The 20,628-nt window shown below is 32.9% G+C and overlaps 1 protein-coding gene across 1 annotated transcript in view; it reads right to left on the reverse strand.

Annotated features, from left to right (window-relative positions):
- The window catches only part of LOC133333366 (uncharacterized), a 93,215-nt gene that overhangs the window by 50,955 nt on the left and 21,632 nt on the right, over nt 1–20,628 (reverse strand). Inside the window, exons 2-4 of the mRNA XM_061541677.1 lie at nt 13,835–14,548; nt 12,433–13,783; nt 6,125–6,272 (exon numbers count right to left, since the gene is read on the reverse strand). Of these exons, the coding sequence (XP_061397661.1) occupies nt 6,125–6,272; nt 12,433–13,783; nt 13,835–14,548 (2,213 nt within the window). The remainder of the gene's footprint in view (nt 1–6,124; nt 6,273–12,432; nt 13,784–13,834; nt 14,549–20,628) is intronic.

Consider the following 20,628-nt stretch of genomic DNA (forward strand, 5'->3'; position numbering starts at 1 on the left):
TATTTATTCCATAAACAAATATATCACTCGTGATATTTTTTCTATATGAATAAACATTTTTCTGTATTGCAAAAATATCACCAGTGATATTTTTCTGTACTGCAAAACTATAACCAGCAATATACATCTGTATATAGAAAAATATCACCAGTGATATTTTTGCAATACAGAAAAATATTAATTCATATATAATTCATATTCATATAGAAAAAATTAAGACGAGTGATATATTTTTTATAGAGAAAATATCATGAGTGATACTGTTTCATATAGAAAAAATGTCATGAATAATATTGTTTCGTAGAGAAAAAAATGTCATGAATGATATAATTTTTATATATAAAAATATCACCACAGCTATTTTTAAATTGAAAAATACCATCACTGATATTTCCTTATAAAAAATAACATCAGTCATAGAAAAATTTTCCATTATAGAAAAATATCATCGGTGATATTTTGTCATAAAGATAATATTAATACATAGAAAAATATCGCTGGTGAAATTTTCAATATATAGAAAATTATCACTGGTGGTATTTTTACAATACAGAAAAATATCACTGATAATTTATTTTTTAATACAGACAGGTATTTTTATATATATGTACTTATTTTTATACCGAATAATGTTGTTGGTGATACTTTTTATACATCATAGAATATTGTAGATAGATTTCTCTATATGAACACATCACTAGTAATATTTCTTATAACGAATTAATGAAATATTTCCCATTGCAGTGTCACAATGCCTTTCTCTTTTACCCTTTATTGGCTAAATGAATGAAGTAGTTCTTGCGCCTAATATTAAATTTAAATAAAAGAAATATTTAATTAAATATTTAAAAGTAAAATTCGTTTAAAGCCATCAACTTAATAATAAAATACTTCCAACAAAACAAATATGTTTACTGTAATTCTAACAGTAAATAATACAAAATGTAATAAAAACTAAACAACATGAATATTGTTAAAGTATTAAAAAACAAAAATTAATGTGTTTTTTAGGTTCATATTCTGTTGTAATAATAACTTAGAATTTATTATTTAACTTTACAACAAATAAGAAACATTGAAAGAAATTCAATATGTATTAGAATAAATAGAGATAATCGTATATTTAATTGGATTTTTTTTAGATTTTTTTGTTTTTTTATTTTCAAACAGAAAAACACATTTCAGCTACAAATAATAATAAAAATTCATACTCATATTTGTTTGTTCTCAAAGTTTCGAAACCATAAAATAATAATAATAACAATAATTCTAAAGAACACGGTATTTTACGGGAGAAGAAGCTTAAAAAGTTTTCATAAAAAAGAGAGAGATTTAAAAATGTAGAAAAAGAGATAAAAGACGGGGGATCAACTCAAAAGTATATAAGCACATTCATTCTTGTTTTGTTTTGTTTTAAAGAAAATCAAACTAAAAAAATTTTTTAAATGAAAACTAAACATTTCCATAAGATAATGGGAGGTGATCAGAAAAATCATTGTTTTTGTTTTTAATACTAGAATTCATAAAATTGTATAATTTAATTTTTTTTCAATAAAAAGAAAATTTAAAGCTTTTATGTAAAAATGAAAAAATCAAAATGAATAAAGTGTACATACGTACACTTTATAGTATATATGTATAAGTAGTTTATGTTATTTGCTTAATTACCATCAAGTAATTCATCAAAATCATTGAAAGAATGAACACAAATATGAAAATAAAACGAAAAATGAAGGCTTGGAGTTTTCTCTTCTTTCTTTGGCCAAGCCAACTACTCTACTCTGTAAGCGAGTGGCCGACCAAGCCAAAAAATGAAAATATGTAAAGACGACCATGGTAAAAGTAATACAAAAACAAAGATGGAAAATTAAATATGTATTTCTTTTGAGGGGGGGTTCATTTTAGTGCTCGTCAGACTATGGGTAGGTTGGTTGGTTGATGTTGGGTACTTAATTTGTAGATAGGTAAGCACTTCGAAACACGCAAACGTTTCAAGAATCGCTTCATCGTCTTCTGCTTCTTCTTTTACATGTTTTGCAGGTTAATGTGAAAACGTTTCTGTTACGTTCATAATTTGCCGTTCTCGTTTCTTTTTTTTCGTTCTTTCGAAAAACGAAATTATTCGCAGTTTGCTGAATTAATTTTATACAAATATACTGAGACAAACAAACTTACATACATATGTACATATATATCACTCATATGACTTTGATAATAATCATCATCATCATGCTTGATGATGAAATGTTATTAAATGCAAATATAATGTATAAAAAATAAAATATCAAATACACACACCCTTGCCAAAGGATTCCACACACACACTCATACACATATTTCATTATGAATGAATGTGGTCATACACCTTCATCATTAAGATTACAAACTTCCATAGTTGTTTGTAGTGTTTTTAGTGTATGTGTGTGTCATGTTGTTGTTAGAAGGTATTAAAGAGTCATCATCATTAAAATTAAAACGAATTGAAATAAAGTAGATGAACACAAGAGAAAAAAAACGCTAAAATAAAACTCCATATAAGAGTCGTCGACTTGCATAAAGGAAATGAATTCTGGTGAACGAAAAAAAACATTTCTACTTCAAATTGTGTAGTTCCGATTAAGGTTGAACGACATGAAACCGAAATTAAATTTTTGTTTTTGTAATGCAACATACATTTAGCAGTAATGGAAAATAGGAAAATTGCATATACTATATTTAAATTGTAATAAACAATAAATATGAGCAAAAATTGAATTTAAGAAAACTATCACCAGTGACATATGTATAATAGAAGGTGTTCAAGGAATCACAGTCAAAATGATAGGGAGTCATTTTTTGACACTATGCAAGAAAAATAAAGTTTCATGTTACTTACATACAATTTGTTAAAAAAAAAGTACTGGGAAATTTTTATGAACAAAATTAATATTTTTTTTTAATTTTTTGTCCTAAATTGATGTTTATATATTCGGTACACATATTATATATATACATCGATTTTTGTTTTTTTGTTCAGTGACTTAAACTAAAATTGTATGGAGTATATTTCTGTCCTCCTTGTACAACGACATCTAGTGGGAAATAATGACACAAAATGTGAATAACATCAACAGATAATAATTCAGATCAACAGATAATAAGATTCATTGATAATAATTTTCTATAAAGAATATATCACTGGTTTTTTGCATGGAAAAAATATTGCCAGTAATTTTTCATAATCACCAAATATCACTCATATATTTGTATAATACTGGTGATATATTTCTTTCTATACAGAAATATTACTGGTAATAATGTTTCTTCAGCGAAAAATCACTATCGTGAATTAAATAAAAAATGTATATCAATGGTATTTTTATACGAAAATATATCACTGGTAGTATGGTTTTTACACAGAAAATATCACTGATGACATTTTTTCTATAAAGCAGTATTACTGAAAACCACTTGGAATAGAAAAATATTATTGGTGATAATTTTCTCAAGAAATTGCTAACTGGTGACAAATCTGTGATTCGAAAATATCACAGGTTTTAATTTTTTCATAGGAATTATTTATTATTGATGATAATTGTTATTGTTATAGAATAAAATATTACTGCAGGAAACCTATAATAAAATACCACTGGTGATATTTCTATATATTTATATAACATCACTCAAATAATAATCTAATTCTGCTGATAATTTTCACATATAAAATATCACTGTTAATAATTTGCCAAAATAATTTTGTATATAATTTTATCATTGAAAAACACCTCTTGCGATAATTTCCACAGTAAAAATATCACTGGCGATAAATTTTGCACACAGAAATACCACTTGTGATAATTTTCATATAATGAAAACTTTTCTTATTCTAAAATGTCACTCGTAATTATTTCCCTTTCGAAACAATAATAATTGTGGTAATGTTCTCCTACAAAATTTCCATTGCTTATTATTTTTCATATAATTATGTAATGTTATGACATTTTCATATTAATTTCTATTTCAATGTGATATGTTCATATGTGTGTACGTATGCAAATCCTTTGTGTGCGTGTATATGATATTCTAATGTTCAAAACAGAACGTAATTAAATAGTTTTTGTTTGGAAAAAAATAGTTGGTCATATTCGTGTATGTACACATGTATGCAACTATTTAGGGTTTATTATATTTTTCTTGTCATACAGATAAACCATAGCTGTTGTCCTTAGGCAATTTTGACGATGATATTTATAAACACTTTTTTGGTATTTATATTTTGGAGGGGCTGTATATTAGATTAGGGACATGATATAATTTATATTACCAAATTTTCAAGAAAAATATTGATTTTTTTTTATTCGAAGAGCCATTTTTGTCGTTACATCCTAAGGTAATGTAATTGTATGCAGTGTTTAGTTCATTTGTGTATTTTTTGTTTTCAAACATATTTAGTATCTGTGTATATTGCCGTCATCTATTGATGTTGATATTGCTCTGGTTGGATGATGACTTGGGAGGTGATATCCTCACACCAACCTACTGCTTCTCAACAGCAACAAAAACAAAATGGAGTGCATGTTAAACAATTCTACATCACATAGGTAAGAGGAAGAACCATCAAACATTGCCATAACAAATACAACAGCAACAACAACAAAAAACTGAAATGAGTTTCGTTCGTTACGTTTTTCTCAACTTCCTTTTCATTTTAGTTCTTGTTGTTGCTATTGTTATCGTCGTGGGTTCTGTTTCATGTTGGAGCAGTAGTACTGCTAGTAGTTCTTCCTCTGTGTCTTGTTTGTTCGGATGGAATAACACCCAAGAGAATTTCGTGTCCATTTCAATTCATTACACCTTGTATTGAAGTCGTCGTAGTAGTAGTGGTGATACTGGTAGTGATAGTGGCAGCTAGGAACTAGAGCCAAACCTCAAGCTCTATTTTTTAGTTGTTTGGCTATGTAACGTCATCATAGTTCGGGCAAGTAGCTGCCAGGCAGTAGTATTGAAGCGATTTTATAGCTTACCTCATTTTATGTCGTATCGTTTCGTTTTCAACAACAACGCCAACAAAAACTACCAACCAAGTCGTTTTTCTTTTCTTTGTTTCATTTCCTTTGCTTCATGATTTCGTTGAGCATCGAAGCATTGAAATGTTTTATGTTCGACTTTGAATGATTTTCAGTTTTTTTAGTTGGTCTCTCTTTATATTTTTTTTACCTTTTTTTTGGGTTTCTGCACGAATGACTCGTTGTATAATTTTTTTAAGATATCTACAGTTTTTTCTGTACTGTACTATTTTTTTCGTTGGCCAAAATTTTCATTATGAATTTTCATGAGTTGTATTTGTTGTTGGTCGTATTTGATTTGATGATGGTTTAAACGTAAAACATTTGAATAGCCTAGTTTAATATTTCATATTTGAGGGTTTTTGTTTAAATATATATTTTTTGCTTTGTAATAGTACAAACATACATACGATACATACAATACACATGGGCGGTTGGATGGATGGATAGGTTTGTTAGGTGGAGGATTTTGTTTTGTGGGAGACTCTTATCAAAAATATTAAAAAATTAAATATTTATAAAGCTAGTTGTAATGCTTATATAACATATTTGTGTATTGTAAATGTTTTTCATGTGAAAAAAAGACTTTTTCGGAAAAAAAAATTAGAACACCACAAATGGGTATAACAAACGAATGGTTCAACTTAATAATAAAAATAAATAAAATATGTTTCAAATATAAAAAAAGAATTACTAAAATAGAGCAGAGAAAGTTATTTTTTGAATATTTCTAATCATAAAAATTACTCATAACAACAATAATAATAAATTTTAATCATTTTCTTCCGAATTTGTTCAATCAAAAACAAAAAAATAATTAGTAAAAGTAATAGAGATGAAATATTGTTATATTGGAAACTATTGATTGGGTGAAGTGTTTTGTTTAGTAACGTTTTCAAATTCCATTGAGTTAGTTTTTGTTTTCTGGTTGGTTTATTGGAATTATTTCGGTGAATATGATTTCCATATAAATTTCATAAAGAAAAGTTCTTTATTATGGTTTGAATATGATAATATTGTGTTATTGTTTTGATATTTCAAAAATGTATATGAGAAAAAAGTAATTGGTAATCACTTACTCGTCAACTATTAAATATTTGTTACCATCCGAAGCTGCACATCGACCACGATAACTAAATTGGGAACCTTTAATGTGTATGGATTGTTGATAGCCCGATAGGAACCATGAGCCCTCCCAGCGGGCAGGAAATGTACAATTTGTGGGCACTGTAAGAAGGTAAAAGAAAAAAATTACAATTAAAATTAATAAAAGGTTATACAAATTGTTTAAAAAATCCACGCCTTAGGCCCTATGAAAAGGCTATACAAATCGTTTAAAAAATCCACGCCTTAGGCCCTATGAAAAGGCTATACAAATTGTTTTAAAAATCCACGCCTTAGGGCCTATGAAAAGGCTATACGAATTCTTTAAAAAATCCACGCCTTAGGCCCTATGAAAAGGCTATACAAATTGTTTAAAAAATCCACGCCTTATTCCCTACTAAGAGGCTATAAAAATTGTTTTAAAAATCCACGCCTTAGGCCCTACCAAGAGGCTATAAAATTATTTAAAAAATCCACGACATAGGCCCTACCATAAAATAACCATGTTTGCCCAATGGTGCCACCGAATCGCACGTTCGCAAATATAATTTTACTTAATTTTTATGGAGAATGGAAAATAAGTCATAATTTCCTCAAACAAATCCATGCCTATTTTATTTAATTTTGTACTTTGACATAAAAATATTTAGAATTTAAAATGAAAAAATCGAAGACATGTTTTTACCACTGACACATTTATTAAGGTATTACAAAAATATTTTGCAAAAAAAGAATTACCTCTACTGACACATTTAACAGAAAACATTTTAAGTTTTCACTTAAAAACTTCAAGATACATATTTCTCAATAATCTCAAACAGACACACACATACATACATCACAACACAAACCATATGCAAAAAAATACTGTTTCTTTCACGTGTTATCTTTTTTGAAACCAAAAAAATCCCGATGACAATCGCAGTGCCATAACTTTCAAAATGTCCTACCTGCCAGAGTATCAGAGTATTCGCATTTGTGAGTGTGAGTATTTTTGCCTCTCTCTCCAGCTAACAAACGTAAAGACAATTGTCCAAGGATAACGTCATCCAGCAGTATGATTTCTGGTTTATCGTTTAACCTCAGACCAGGATTTAAAAACACTGTGGTCAATGGCTATGTGGGTTTCAATAATGGACATTTATATAATGAAGAAGAAATGGAAAATGGCAAATGGAATGAACAACATTCATTCTCCACAGAGATTTGCAGCAAGATATGCCGTTGTTCGACTGTCTGTCGGTTGGTTGGTTGGTCTGTCTGTCTGTCTGTTTGCTCATATATTTACAATTTCCATTAAGAAGAGCTGATGCTGGCTGGTTGGCCATACAATAGTGGGAATGAAGCCAACAATGCTCATGTTCGGTTTTGTATCAAAAGTGAATAGGTGAATAAATGACTGAGTAAAATGAATGAGATGACTGACCGTCGAATGGTGCGAGGGGGGCGTCATTTGCCCGGCCAATCTCTGAAATGAAAGCAAATGCAGGGGGGTTGGGGATATTCGCACATGTCCTATTTAAATTGTCACCACTGTAAGTAATTAAGAATGAAAGTAATTTATGTTGCCCATATCTGTATGTGAATGTATGTATGCTGGGGGAGAGGGGCAAATGTGAATGAGAATATGTGCCGCCACCACCCCACTAAAGTAGCAACAGACCCTCGACTGGCAAACAAACAGCACATGGCCAGCTAGGCTTTTGACCGACTTTAATTTGTGGGCTTCTTTTGTTGTAGTTCTCATGGCCACATGCAAAGCAGGCACCCATTTTCAATAAGCCTGTCCTCCTTGTTTGCTTGCCATCAGTTGCCATTGTATGGCATTTATCCGTGTTGCTCCCTTACCGTTAATTATGTTAAGGGAAGTAGGTAGCCGAATGGGCAGAAAACGAAAACAACAAAAAACAAAATTTAAATAATGACATCACACTAAATTAAATAATTTATGACTATACGAACTGAAGACATGAACATGATCGGGGCATCCCGACATACCCCCGGCCATCAACTAACTACTAAGAGAATCCTTAAGAGCATACGTACATGCCCATACTGCTTTTGGTTGGTTGCTTGGTGATTTGCATTTGCTAGTGATTTGAGGAGAATTGTACACATGGAGGGTTATGCCCTTAACATCTGGACAAGCATTCAGGCAAACAACAATACATGGTTCCTTAATGAACCAATAACAGCAACTTATTAAAAGTTATTGTTTTCTCGCCACACACTCGAACACACAAACCGCCGAGGCGAACATTGCACACTTCAACACTTAAGATACTCGTACGTACAACATAGTTCGGTTGGCTGCTGCTGTTCGATGGCAGGAGGTACAACAAATGTCATCGCCACCATCATCATCGTCGTCGTCGTATCATTGAGACGTAACGTTGCGGAAAAATGGAAACATACGCTTGATGTTGATGTTGCCCTCATAATGTAATAAAAATCCAATAAAAAATCAACGACAACAACAACACAATCGACACTAATAGAAATTCATGCATACGTACATACCTACATACATTGTAGTGAATATGTCGATGACGATTGTTGGTTAGTTTGTTTGTTTCATTCATAGTTGATGATGTGTATGCTAATTCACATATGTGTGCGAGTGTGTGTTGGCACATTCGCACATAAGTGATTGCGTGTGTTGGAACATTTAATAGGTGGTGTTGGTCCTATTTACCCTAAGAACACAACACCAAACCAACCAACTAACCATCAGTCCGTCCATCCAAACAAACAGACGGACATACCACCTTTTTTTCTTTGCTCGTAAATATTCACACATATCTTTGAATCCTATCACACGGACAGTGGTTGCAAATGAAGGAAAAATATCGATAATTATGAGATTAACGAAGTTCAGAGGAAGAAGTATATATATTCCCAGGGGTGTTTTTTGTAGATAGTTTTGAATATTGATGCATATTCCAATGAAAATTCGGAATATGAAAATATTCAGTGACAATGGACAATAAAATTGTAAGTCAAGTATTGTCTCAGGGATGGCAGTCGTACTAACAGTTGCATAGGCTCTTGGGCGTCATCAAAATGTTTCAAAGATCCTAGTTCATACCGGAGTCATAGATGTGCCGTCTCTAATCCCGTTAACAAACCCTCATAACTTTACATTTTGTTAAAAGACCTCTTGGCATATAAGTGATTATAATTTGGCATGTCGGGTTCTTAATGGGTAAAATGTCCGCATATAAACATTTTAATATAGGTCCTTGTCATAAAGGCTCCGCTTAGCAATATTTTTATGAAGCTATCTTCATTTTCCAAACGATGTTGCTGTACGTTGATGACTCAACATATAAGACCCTATATTAAAGTTCAGCTCCATTTCAAATATTTTTATTGTCCTAGGCGAATTTTGCTACCAAAGAGGCTGCAATTTGATATGTCCTACTTTTATAGTCCTAAGCCAAGTTTTCAAGCGTTTTAGCTATGATTAGAAATTTCGGATTTTCAGATGATAAAGTTCGGCAGACGGACGTATACGCATAAATCGACATAGAATTATATTCTAATCAAGAATCTATATTCTTTAAGGGGTCTCCGGTGAATATTTCGAGGTGTTGCAAATGGAATGGCAAATTTAATATACACTCAACCTTATGGTGGATGGCATAAAACACTAACACTAAAATATTTGGTCTCCTTCCAAAAAGTTTTTCCTTTTCGAGCTCAAGAATAGGAAGTAATAAATATGTTCGATCGACATAATGCATAATTCTAAATAACACATATCCTATTTCAAATTCATCGGGGACTATTTCCAAAATCCCCATGGCAACCACAGTGCATTTTGACGACAACAACAAGAAAGAAAAATGAATACAAAAAAACGTTAATGGGCCTGTGTGATCGCGGCCACCCTCCACTTTTAATTAAAGCATAAATGAAAAAGCCTATTTTTTACAACACAAAATGTTACACACCAGCTAGAAAAAAAAACAAAAAATAATAATTGCCAAGCCCATCAACTGCAAAACGGAGGAAACCATAAGAAACAGAAAAAACGAACAGTGAACAAAACTGAAAAAAAACAACTAGAAACAAATAAAACAGAACTGATATTTAAATTTACTTTTTATTGCTTTTTTCGTCAACGTTTCCGGTCGTAATTTTTATTTTAGTGAATAACTAACTAAAGCGGAGCTAGCCAGCAAGCCACTAAACAACACCCTATGCAAGGAAGGAATTATGTTACAGTTTCTGTTCAGTTCTATACGTTTTTTTTTTCAAATACTTCACAACAATGTGACTCTTTGTTGTTGTTGCAGCAGAGAAAATTGAGGGTTTAAATTTTCCTGTGTTTAGAAATCAAATACTTGAAGGTCAATTGTATGTTTTCGTTCGTTTTCCTTGCAGGGGGGAGGGGCGTTACGTTTGCAGCTTTGGTGGTCAAGTTAGACATTCCCAAAGAATGGCGACACTAAATAAACAAACAAAAGAATTTAAATTAAATTAAAATGCCACAAATCTCAATAATAGCTGAATCAACAATTTTATTTTGTGTTTTTTTTTTTCTGTGTGTTTCCCAGATTATTCATTGTCCGTTTTGGTTTATTTGTTTTTGTCACCGCCTTAAAAAATATGCAGGCAGGCTGGCTGGCAGGCAGTCAGTCAACCGTTGTGATTTGGAGTACCCATTGTCTATTAAAATAACCGTAATTCCAGTAGGACAAGAAAACACAAAGACGAATTATGGTTGACCTTTCTCTTTTTTTCAGTTTGGGAAAGAGATTTTAGAATATTCAATGGATGTCTGTCTGTCCAATGTAAAATAAAAATAAGTGTCATTCATTTGAACGGTAGCAAGAATAAAAATAAAACTTAATTGTGATTTACTACAGGGACTTATTGTAAAACCAATAAATATTTAATGTCTCAAAATGCTGGTCCATTGTCCAAATTTTGTTATAGTCCATAATAAAATATAATATATATTTTAATTGTACAATTCATTCATTATGGAAAGGTATATTTATAGGGAAAAATTCTCGTTTTATTTTAAAAAGTCTTTTGCAATGGAAGAAATATGGGAAATAAAAGCCAAAGTATTTTCAAGTATTAAAAAATAGTCTATGAGGAATTATCTAAACACCGATATGACGGAGAACCACAATATATAAATTCTGGAGCATTGTATACGTTAATAAAATTACAACATTGTAATTTTTGGGTTACAAAATAGGATAACGAAAATCATTGTACTAGGGAAAGATCTGAGGCCATGATTTGGGATATTTGTGCAAAGAGTTTAACAAAGTAGTGATGAGAAATGTAATTTGTTGAAGAAGGGGTACAATTTTTCTAATATTTATGACCTGTTCCTTCGATGGATTATGTTGAATCCTCCATCACATCCTATTTATGTCCATAGCAGGGTTTCAGACAATGAGGTAAGAAAATTAGAATAGGAACCTTAACATAAGAAAAACAATTAGGCGGGACCTCTGTTTGTATTTACAAACATGGACCTGAATAGAATAGAACCTGGAAAGCCAAATTAGGATGCTAAATACCAAAAATTGAATTGTACATTTATATGGAGACTATGTCAAAACATTGCCATTCAGCCTCCAAAATTAGAGCCTTTTCGGTTGGAAAATGTCGCTCCCAAAATACCGAAAATTGAACGGGACTTTTATATGGACTTATAAATTTGTGTCAGGACCTATGATCTAGGAAGAGTTTTTTTTTACACTTTGAAAGACTGATATGCAGCCACTTGGGTGACTATGATCAACAAATGAAGGAAACAATGTAAAAAATGGACCTATACTGAAAATGTTTTTTTGTAGAGAAAATACGAATACAACCATTGAGAACCTCAATGCTAAATTTAAGGCCCATGAGTTGTACAAAGCTTCTAGGGTTATATGAGCGTTATGCCAAAACTTTAATCGATCTAAACAATTGGAATTCCAGCATTCTGAAATACAGGAAACATGTCCAATACTTGTTCTATACATTAAGAGAACACTTTATTCCAGTTTTCATTTGAGAATTTTTCCGTTAGAAAAATACAGCGAAATTATTCTCTGATATGATTCAGATAAGCATTCCAAACGATATTCTTCTTCAGGATCCAGGGCACAAGTACTTTACAACCCATTTTACTAAAATCCAATGCAATTGGCAATCTATGACTATTCCATTATAAATGAGTTAAATAATAAGTTATGTAACTCTTCCTAATAATCTCATATAATTTATGTAAATACTTATATTAACAATTTATAAGAATAAATCGACTTACCATCATTTCGACCCGCCCAACAATGAGCTGACGATGATAGAACAACAAATAACAGCCACATAAACAACCACTTTGAAACCGTAACCGTTTTGGTTAAGTTGGAACAGCCAAATAATGCAACTAACCACCACCTCCACCGCGAGCATGGCATCATCTCCGAACACAGTGACGACGATGATGTCGTGGCTAAGAATGATGATGAGTAGGAGGACGACGACGACGAAGTTGTCGATGATGACTCCATAGATGCCGATGATAAAGTTGATGATGTTGTAGTCGATAAATCTAAACTATGTTGCATGGATAATGCATTGCTGATGCTGTTGTTGCTACTGTCGGCATTTGAGTTAATAATGCAACAACTCTCCAAACTGGAGGCTGGAGATAAAAAAATGGCAGCTGCTGCTTTTATTGTTGCTGTTGCTGGTAATGTTGACGCCATTGCTGGGTTTTCGCTGCCAATAATAATATCACGTTTATTTTTATTAAAGCACCTACATTCCTTATTTAATATCGTTGTATACGAAGTTGCAGTTGAAATTGAAGCTGATGACGATGAGGGTGAGAAGGATGATGACATTGGCGATGAGGGAGCTGGTGGTGGCGTGGAGAATACATTGTCGTTGAGGGTATCAAATATTTCATTTCCTATGGCATTGCTGTTACAGGCTTCCAATGAATTTCTTAATATTAAATCATGATGACCATCTTCTTGGACATCGGTGTTGGGCTCCTGGCTCGCTGGGGAATGCCCGGCTGCTGGGCCATTGCTAAGCATATTATTTAAGCAATGACATCTTGACAACAGTGACGTGTTGGCCATTTGGTTATTATTACAACATTTTGCTGTATTATGATTATCAATAACAACAGCAGCCGGGTGTGTGGTGGTTTGTGAGCTAGGATCTGCATGGCCATGAAGACCACACGGCGATTTTCTTCGTTGTTCGTGTTGTTGTTGCTGTAACTGAAATTCTTCATGTTTCTTAAGTGGTTGTCCTACAGGAGCTAGACCTAATGTTGAATCATGTCCTTGTTGCAGTTGTTGTTGTTGTTGCTGCTGCTGTTGGTGTCTGCGACCACGTTCTCGTAAATATTTTGTACTACGGCTATTCGTATAGTTTACAAATGAGGTTGCTGTTTTTGTTGTATCCTGTTGGATTTGAAGAGAGGATTTCGTAGAAGGAACCATACCAGACATGTTAGACGTGAGCGTGGTGTTGCTGCGGCCGCTACTTATGGAGGTTGAAGCAGATAATGATGGGTTGTCGGCTGTTTTCTTGGGGTTTTCCTCCACCACTCTTGCAAGCAGGCACCCTTCTCCTTCGTGCTTCTGTTCTTTTTCTTCTGTCTGTTGTTGTTGTTCTTGTTTTTGGTGTCTTATTTTATTATTAGCACTAGCAAACATCGTTGTTGTGGTCTCTAAGGCAGGCATTTCATAATTTTGTTCATAACATTTTGCGTTATCCTTCGTCTTTTTCAGGTTCTCCAACGACGATTCCGGCCACTGCAACATTGCCATGTCTAAATCCTGACGTTCGTCTGCGCCAGTATTATGATGACAACAGCTGCTTCTTATGGAGCTACTATTACCACTACTAGTGCCACCGATGTCGTTGCTGTTACTGCTGCCGTGTCTGACGCCGCCTGTACTGGCATTGATGACGGTGCTATTACAATTTATGGCATTATTATAATGATTATTATTGTTGTTGGTGCCGCCTGGATGTAGCAGCGCTTGTGTGCCACTGCAGCTCATTGTCGTAACATTCCGGTTGCCATTACAAGTGGCAGTGCCAACACCACCACGTCTTGCCATGCTAGAGCGGCTGGCGGACAACGACGTCGTCGTTGTGGCACTAACACGGGCCACATGTGTCTTTTGTGAAATTTCCCCATCTTGTTCCCCATTCCATTCGAGGGGCAAGTGCGGCTGGTGCTGCTGCTGTGAAGATGTTGTTGTTGCTGTAGTTGTTCCAGGAACAACATTCTTGCACGGATGCAAAAAAGGCGCTAAATATATTAACGTCGCCCTCATTTGTGTTGCTGTCGCCATCATTGCCGCTGATGTTGCTACTTGGACGGCTGATGAAGATGTGTTGGCGTGCTTTGAATTCTAAAAGAAGGAAAAAAGAGACCAGGGAAAAACACATTAAATATAAGTGAGTTGAAATTTCAAAAAAAAAAAAAATAAGAAGACACAAAAAATGAAAAGAAGACAACGTCGAAAACGTACGAAATTAAAGGGAGCATCAAAAACAAAATTAACGTGGCGATGTCTTGTTTTAAAAAGCAGGAAAGATGTTCATATCGTTTCGTTTTTTGTCTTGTTTTTGGTAAGGGTTTCAAGAATAACATTTGTTGTTAATGTTTGTTTTAGATGTTCTTTTGCCTATAGTTTGGTGTTATTGTTGTTTTTGCCTTTATTTGCCAATTTCATTACAGGAACAGTGGCCGCCTCAAATAAAATTGTATTTAAATATGGCATATTGAAAAAAAAGTTCTGGAGGGAGGAAGGTGCGATTTAAAATGCTTTTTGGAATATTAAAATTGTCTATGTTATAGTGGGAACTTAAATTTTAAGTTTAAGTTAAGAAATAAAGTATTTTTGGGGACTATAAAATAAAATAGGATAAAATGAAGAAGATATTGTAATTAGATGTAATTTTTTATTACTTTTTTCACATTTTCGAAAATATTATGTGGGTGTATATTAGGAACACATAAATATATCGTTTATAGATATTTAAAATAAAACTTAAGAATCTTCAAAAATTCGAATTAGTCTAGGGATATCACATTTTTTCCATTGTTTCTAGATCTATTTTATGAGTTGAGTTATATTATGCCACCAGCCTACTACTGGGGGTATATATACATTTCTACGATAAATATGAGCCTCATCGGCATTTTGTTTTTAGGCTCCAAGTTTCTATGGGCGTTTCAGGTATTTTGGAGGTGTCTGTCTACCTTCCTGCTGATGCGCATGCTAATTCACAAAGGGAGTAACCGATTTCATTCAAACTTTGAACATCTTAATATTTCTCAATCAATTTCGAAGAATATCGGTCCACTCCTTCTTGGTCAATATTTTGAAAATTTGTAAAATTTGTATGACACTAAAAAATCTCTTAAAAGTTGCAAAAAATATTAATTTGAAGCAAAAATGCCCTTAAGTTCTACCGGTGGTGTCCATTAAAAATTTGGCAAAATGCCCAGCTAAATTTAGTCAGGAGGCTTTCATAACAAATGGATTCATACTGCAGATATTCTGCAAAGATGATTCGACCTCCAAAGAATCCTAAATAACAAAATTTAGTAACTTTGATGAGAATGAGGCTAAAACCTTCAAGATATCGAAAATGAGTTGGAACATTCATATAGAAGATATGTCAAAAAATCTGTCTATATTAAAATCTGCACAGACGTAATTCACCAATTCATTGCTTGAAAATAATTTATCCATCAATTTTTTAAATTGTGTTTTATTAGACCGCCACCTTTTTCATCAGATGGAAGTTGTGTTATGTTTCTATCCGTTAAAAAACGAATAGAAATTGCCTTAAACATTTTGCCTTAGTTCCTAAGGTAACACCCTGCCAGACATTTATTTCCTTAACAAAATACCATATCCCAAAATTATATTTTTGTTTTTGTAAATATGCTAAATTCCGCCTGATTAAATTTTATTGAACATACATTTTATAATGGCTTTGTATCTGAGATAGTTTTAACAAGACGGCATTTGCATAGCACCTTTAATATTAAAAAATGCAGCCCAACAATAAATTCAATTTTTCACAAGAGTTTCCATATGTAACGCCCTGATTTTCTTCAATTTCTACAAACTACACAAAAAACACCTTTGCAGACATAGATCACCTTAAGCACGTCCCTTTAATCCCTTCAAAATGAACCAACCCGTATACCCAAACACTTTGGGAATTATCATATCAAAATGGAAAAAGGGGACGCCCTAAAGCAGGGAAACAAACAGGGTAGATAATGTCAAACCAAATGATAGCGGGCTATTAATATTCTAAACTTAAGTGTTCCATTGGGACATTGTCTACCAACAACTATAATTGATGGCTGGCATAAAAAAACAACCAAGATATAAGATTATTCACGATTATTTCCCATCGAACACCACCCTTAAACAGAACTCCCGTGTAATCTTACACCTTTCCAAAATTGTATTTCATTAATTTTCAAATAAATATTAAGATTTAAAAAACCATAAAACTCGTGCCATTGAAAATAGTTATTGGAAAATTTGAATAATCGCCTTAGTGATAAACATTTTCGTTTCTGGCAAGCATAAACACGTTCTGGGGACTTTAAAATTTCTGAATAATAAAAAAAGTATTTAAAACGTTTTAAAATAACACTGTATCCCCACTTTTTATAAAAAAAGACTTCTAGATAAAAAACAAGCTGATGATGTGTGACAATTTCACGCCTTTCAATTGAAATTTTCCGTAACCGAATACGAATTGTTGTCTCCCCTCTATTTTTTCCACATTTGATGTTTGGTATTGGGGATCACATAAACTAAAAAACGAAAAGAAAAAAACTTAAAAGGCAAAAACTCACTTCGCCTGCCAGACACCACAATAGCAATAACAACAACAAAAAACTTGGTGGAAAAACGAACGCCAAAACAAAAGTGACACATGTGTAGATGTGGAATGGCAGTGCCGTTTGGTAAGTAAAAGCGAGCAATATAAATGCCTATAGATTTCAGCGCATTAAAATGCAGTAAAAAATAAATTTTGTCTTTCTTAAACATTTAAGACAGGCATAAATCAAAATCTCGACAAACAACAGCCAGCAGTCAGTCCGTCAGTTATGTCGGCACACACGTAGCACCACCAGCCAACGACACCAGAAAAAAAAATTAATAAAAAAACTAGGCGGCAAAAGTAACACAACCGTCTAAGAGTGTCCAATAAAATTTATTAACATTTCGAATTTCCCTGTTGCCCCCAATCCCCCACCCCTCCCTCCTTCTCTTCCCATACACATGTGATGTAACCTGAAATATAAAACTCTAGCCATGGAAAATTGCTTTACAAAATGGAACAGTTTGTCTATGGAAAAAATGATAAAAAATAATACATTCAGATTTGAGAAGAAATATCAAAAATTTATTAATTGGATTTTAATTTTTCCAGTTTAAATTTATGACAACTGGTCGGATGGTCGTTCGTTCCAACGCCTCTTTAAGTTTTTTGGGGTCATTTTAACACTTCATATTTCTTGGGCAGAGTTTTTTCTTTGTGGACTTTTGAAAATGAAACGACTCGTGTTATTTATGTGTGTGGTAGGATAATAAAAATTGAGATTTTTTCATTTAAATTTACCTGTAGTGTTTTGAATTTTAAGAGGTTGGAATAATAATTTCAGGCATGTGTTATTTAATAAAAACAAATTTTGAAATACTTAATTTTATATTTAGCTATGAAACTTCCCAGGGTCTTATTCAATGAATATAAAAATAAATTTTAATATATGTCCCTCAATAAAAAATAAAATCAAATAAAAATGCCCAAGTACAGATTACGGGTTATTTTATTATAAGTGAAAAATGCCTTAAATTCGGTCGGGCCGAACTTTGAATACCCTTCACCATAGATATACTCATAGTTACTTGAAATCAAAATATAGGGAACATAGCAAAAAGTATACCTATACCAACAATTGCAACAAGAGTTTGTTGTAATCGTAATGAACACCAAATACATATGTCAGTAATTTTTTTAATGAAGATTTTTCCTAAAATCTCAGAATCCTAGAAGGTTGACTGATATTGACAACGCGTGGTAGGATGGGACATTCGTATAAAATCGTCAAACGGAATTTTTCATGTCGGGGATGTAGGGTGGTGACTGCTGGTTCAATATGAAAATTTTCATTGCAAAAAAATGTTTTGTATGCGTCCCTGTAGGCTATATCTAAGACGGGGCCAATATTTATTACATCGTGTAGGAATTGCTGAACATTTGGATATATCATCATATGAAGTGCTATGTCTAATTGAGAACTGATGTAGCTCAATTTCGAGCCTAACATTTTTGCATCACAAAAAGCATGTTAAATATTAAAAATCCGCGTGTGAGGCCTAAATGCGGGTCGATATTTTTTATCTCGATATCCTCCGAAGGTTGTATGATTACAACAGATAGAATGATTACAAAATACAACGAATTCAATTGAGAATAGTGCTTAAAACCCCCCAAAACTTGGGGCTACCGTAATATGGGCCTTCCCGAAAGGGTGAATCTATTTCTATAATTTTCTGTGGAGAGATTTAGTGTATCATAAGAATCCAATGTACCAAATTTCAGCAGAAATACCGAAAATTCGGTGATACGTATATGGGGGCTACCCGAAATAGTGAATACATATTCATAATTTTTTAGTGAAGAGATTTAATATACAATAAGTACCCAATGTACCAAATTTCAGTGAATTCGTTTAAAAAATGCTCTCAAGAACTCCGAAGGGTTTTTGGGGTTCGTACCCAATAAGAATCCAATAAACCAATTTTCAGGGAGTTCGGTTAAAAAACGCGAACCCAAGAACTCATGTGCCTGAACGTGGACCGATATTGCCCATCTCCGAAATTGATCTGTCTGCAAAGAAAAGACAGATCTATGCAAAATTTTGCCGTTATTTCTCAATTTGTTTATATGCTAGAATGATTTCAACAGTCAGACGGACATTTATAGGGTTGGAAATGATTATTTCGAGTTACAGTTACAAACGAGTTATTTTGAGTTACAAACAGAAAAGGTTAAATCTTAATATACCATCCATACCATACGAAGAATTTGCACCGAGAGTGATTTTGAAAATATTATATTTTTGGTGTTAAAGTAACAATGAGGATATACTGAGTCGATGTAAACAAAATACAGATTATAATTATTATCCAACTGCGATATATAACTTAATCCGATTCCTTAACAAAGTCACACGATTGTGATGAAAAAGCCATAGGACTAACAATAAAATAATACTAAGACATCTTCTAGAAAATAATTTTGGACTAACACCTGAAAATTCAATCAATTCCTATTTTTTTCGAAGAATATTTTTTTATTAATATTCCTCCACCACATAATATACGTACACACATTATCCACTATTTTGTGTATTAAATAACAATAAAACTCCTATACCAAATATATTCTAAACAAATCTGAAGAGAAGGCAAATTATCTTCTGAGGCGCTAATAGATTAAACTAATTTCCAAACACCAAGAACACATAAAAATCATGATTGGAAAGAAATTAATTAACTACACGTGTGGTGTATATCTGTATTTTGGTTCGCATTCATCTCAGAAGTGATTTACCGGAAATTTCAACATTCTTTTTTTAAACAATCAACATCGATCAGAAAATAAAAATGGGGGAAAGCTGTGAAGAAAGAAAATAAAATAAATTACAAAGAAAATACTTTATCATAAAATAAAAAGACAGCAGGAACAGTACAAGAAGAACAACAGCAACACCAATAACGAATTAAATAGAAAACAGCAGCAGAAATAGGCAAATGTTGTAAAGAGGATGGTCATAGCTGTGATACAACAACCCATCCATCTGCATACACAATCTACAAGCTGGCAAATCTACAACTCAACGTGTGTCCGAACAACAACACATGGAACAGATATCTATCTGCTGTTGTTGTTGTTTGTGTGGAAAACTGTTAAGTAATATTTACGAAAAATGGGATCACATTTTCTTTAGTTTTTTGTTCTGTCTTTCTTTCATTTTGTTGCTTTTGGGCCTATATGTTGTCGATGTTGTCTGCTGTTGTTCTGAAATACGAGCGACCGACCGACCGACCGACCGACCGACCGACCGGCCATCGTCATAAGACAACAGAACAGCAAACATAAACGACCACCTGACAGGGTGAAAATTTATGTTTGCATGTTTATCTATAATTTATATTTATATGAGAAGAGAATAGAACAAACGATGTAAGCAAAACACTGAACAAAAAAAGTAGGAGAGGCGGCAGTAGCAACAGCTTTAACATCAACAGCAAACAAAACTGGACAAAAAACTATTCACCTTAACCAAAAAAAAAAAAATGAAAATAAGAAACTATGCAAAGGCTTGAACTGGATACCACAAAAACTACTAGCCATTGGCACAATGTGGAGAAACCCGTACAAG

This window comes from Musca vetustissima, unplaced genomic scaffold, assembly GCF_032173495.1.
Source record: "Musca vetustissima isolate MV318-11 ecotype Yass unplaced genomic scaffold, APGP_CSIRO_Mvet_v1 utg6724, whole genome shotgun sequence".
Lineage (NCBI taxonomy): Eukaryota > Metazoa > Arthropoda > Insecta > Diptera > Muscidae > Musca > Musca vetustissima.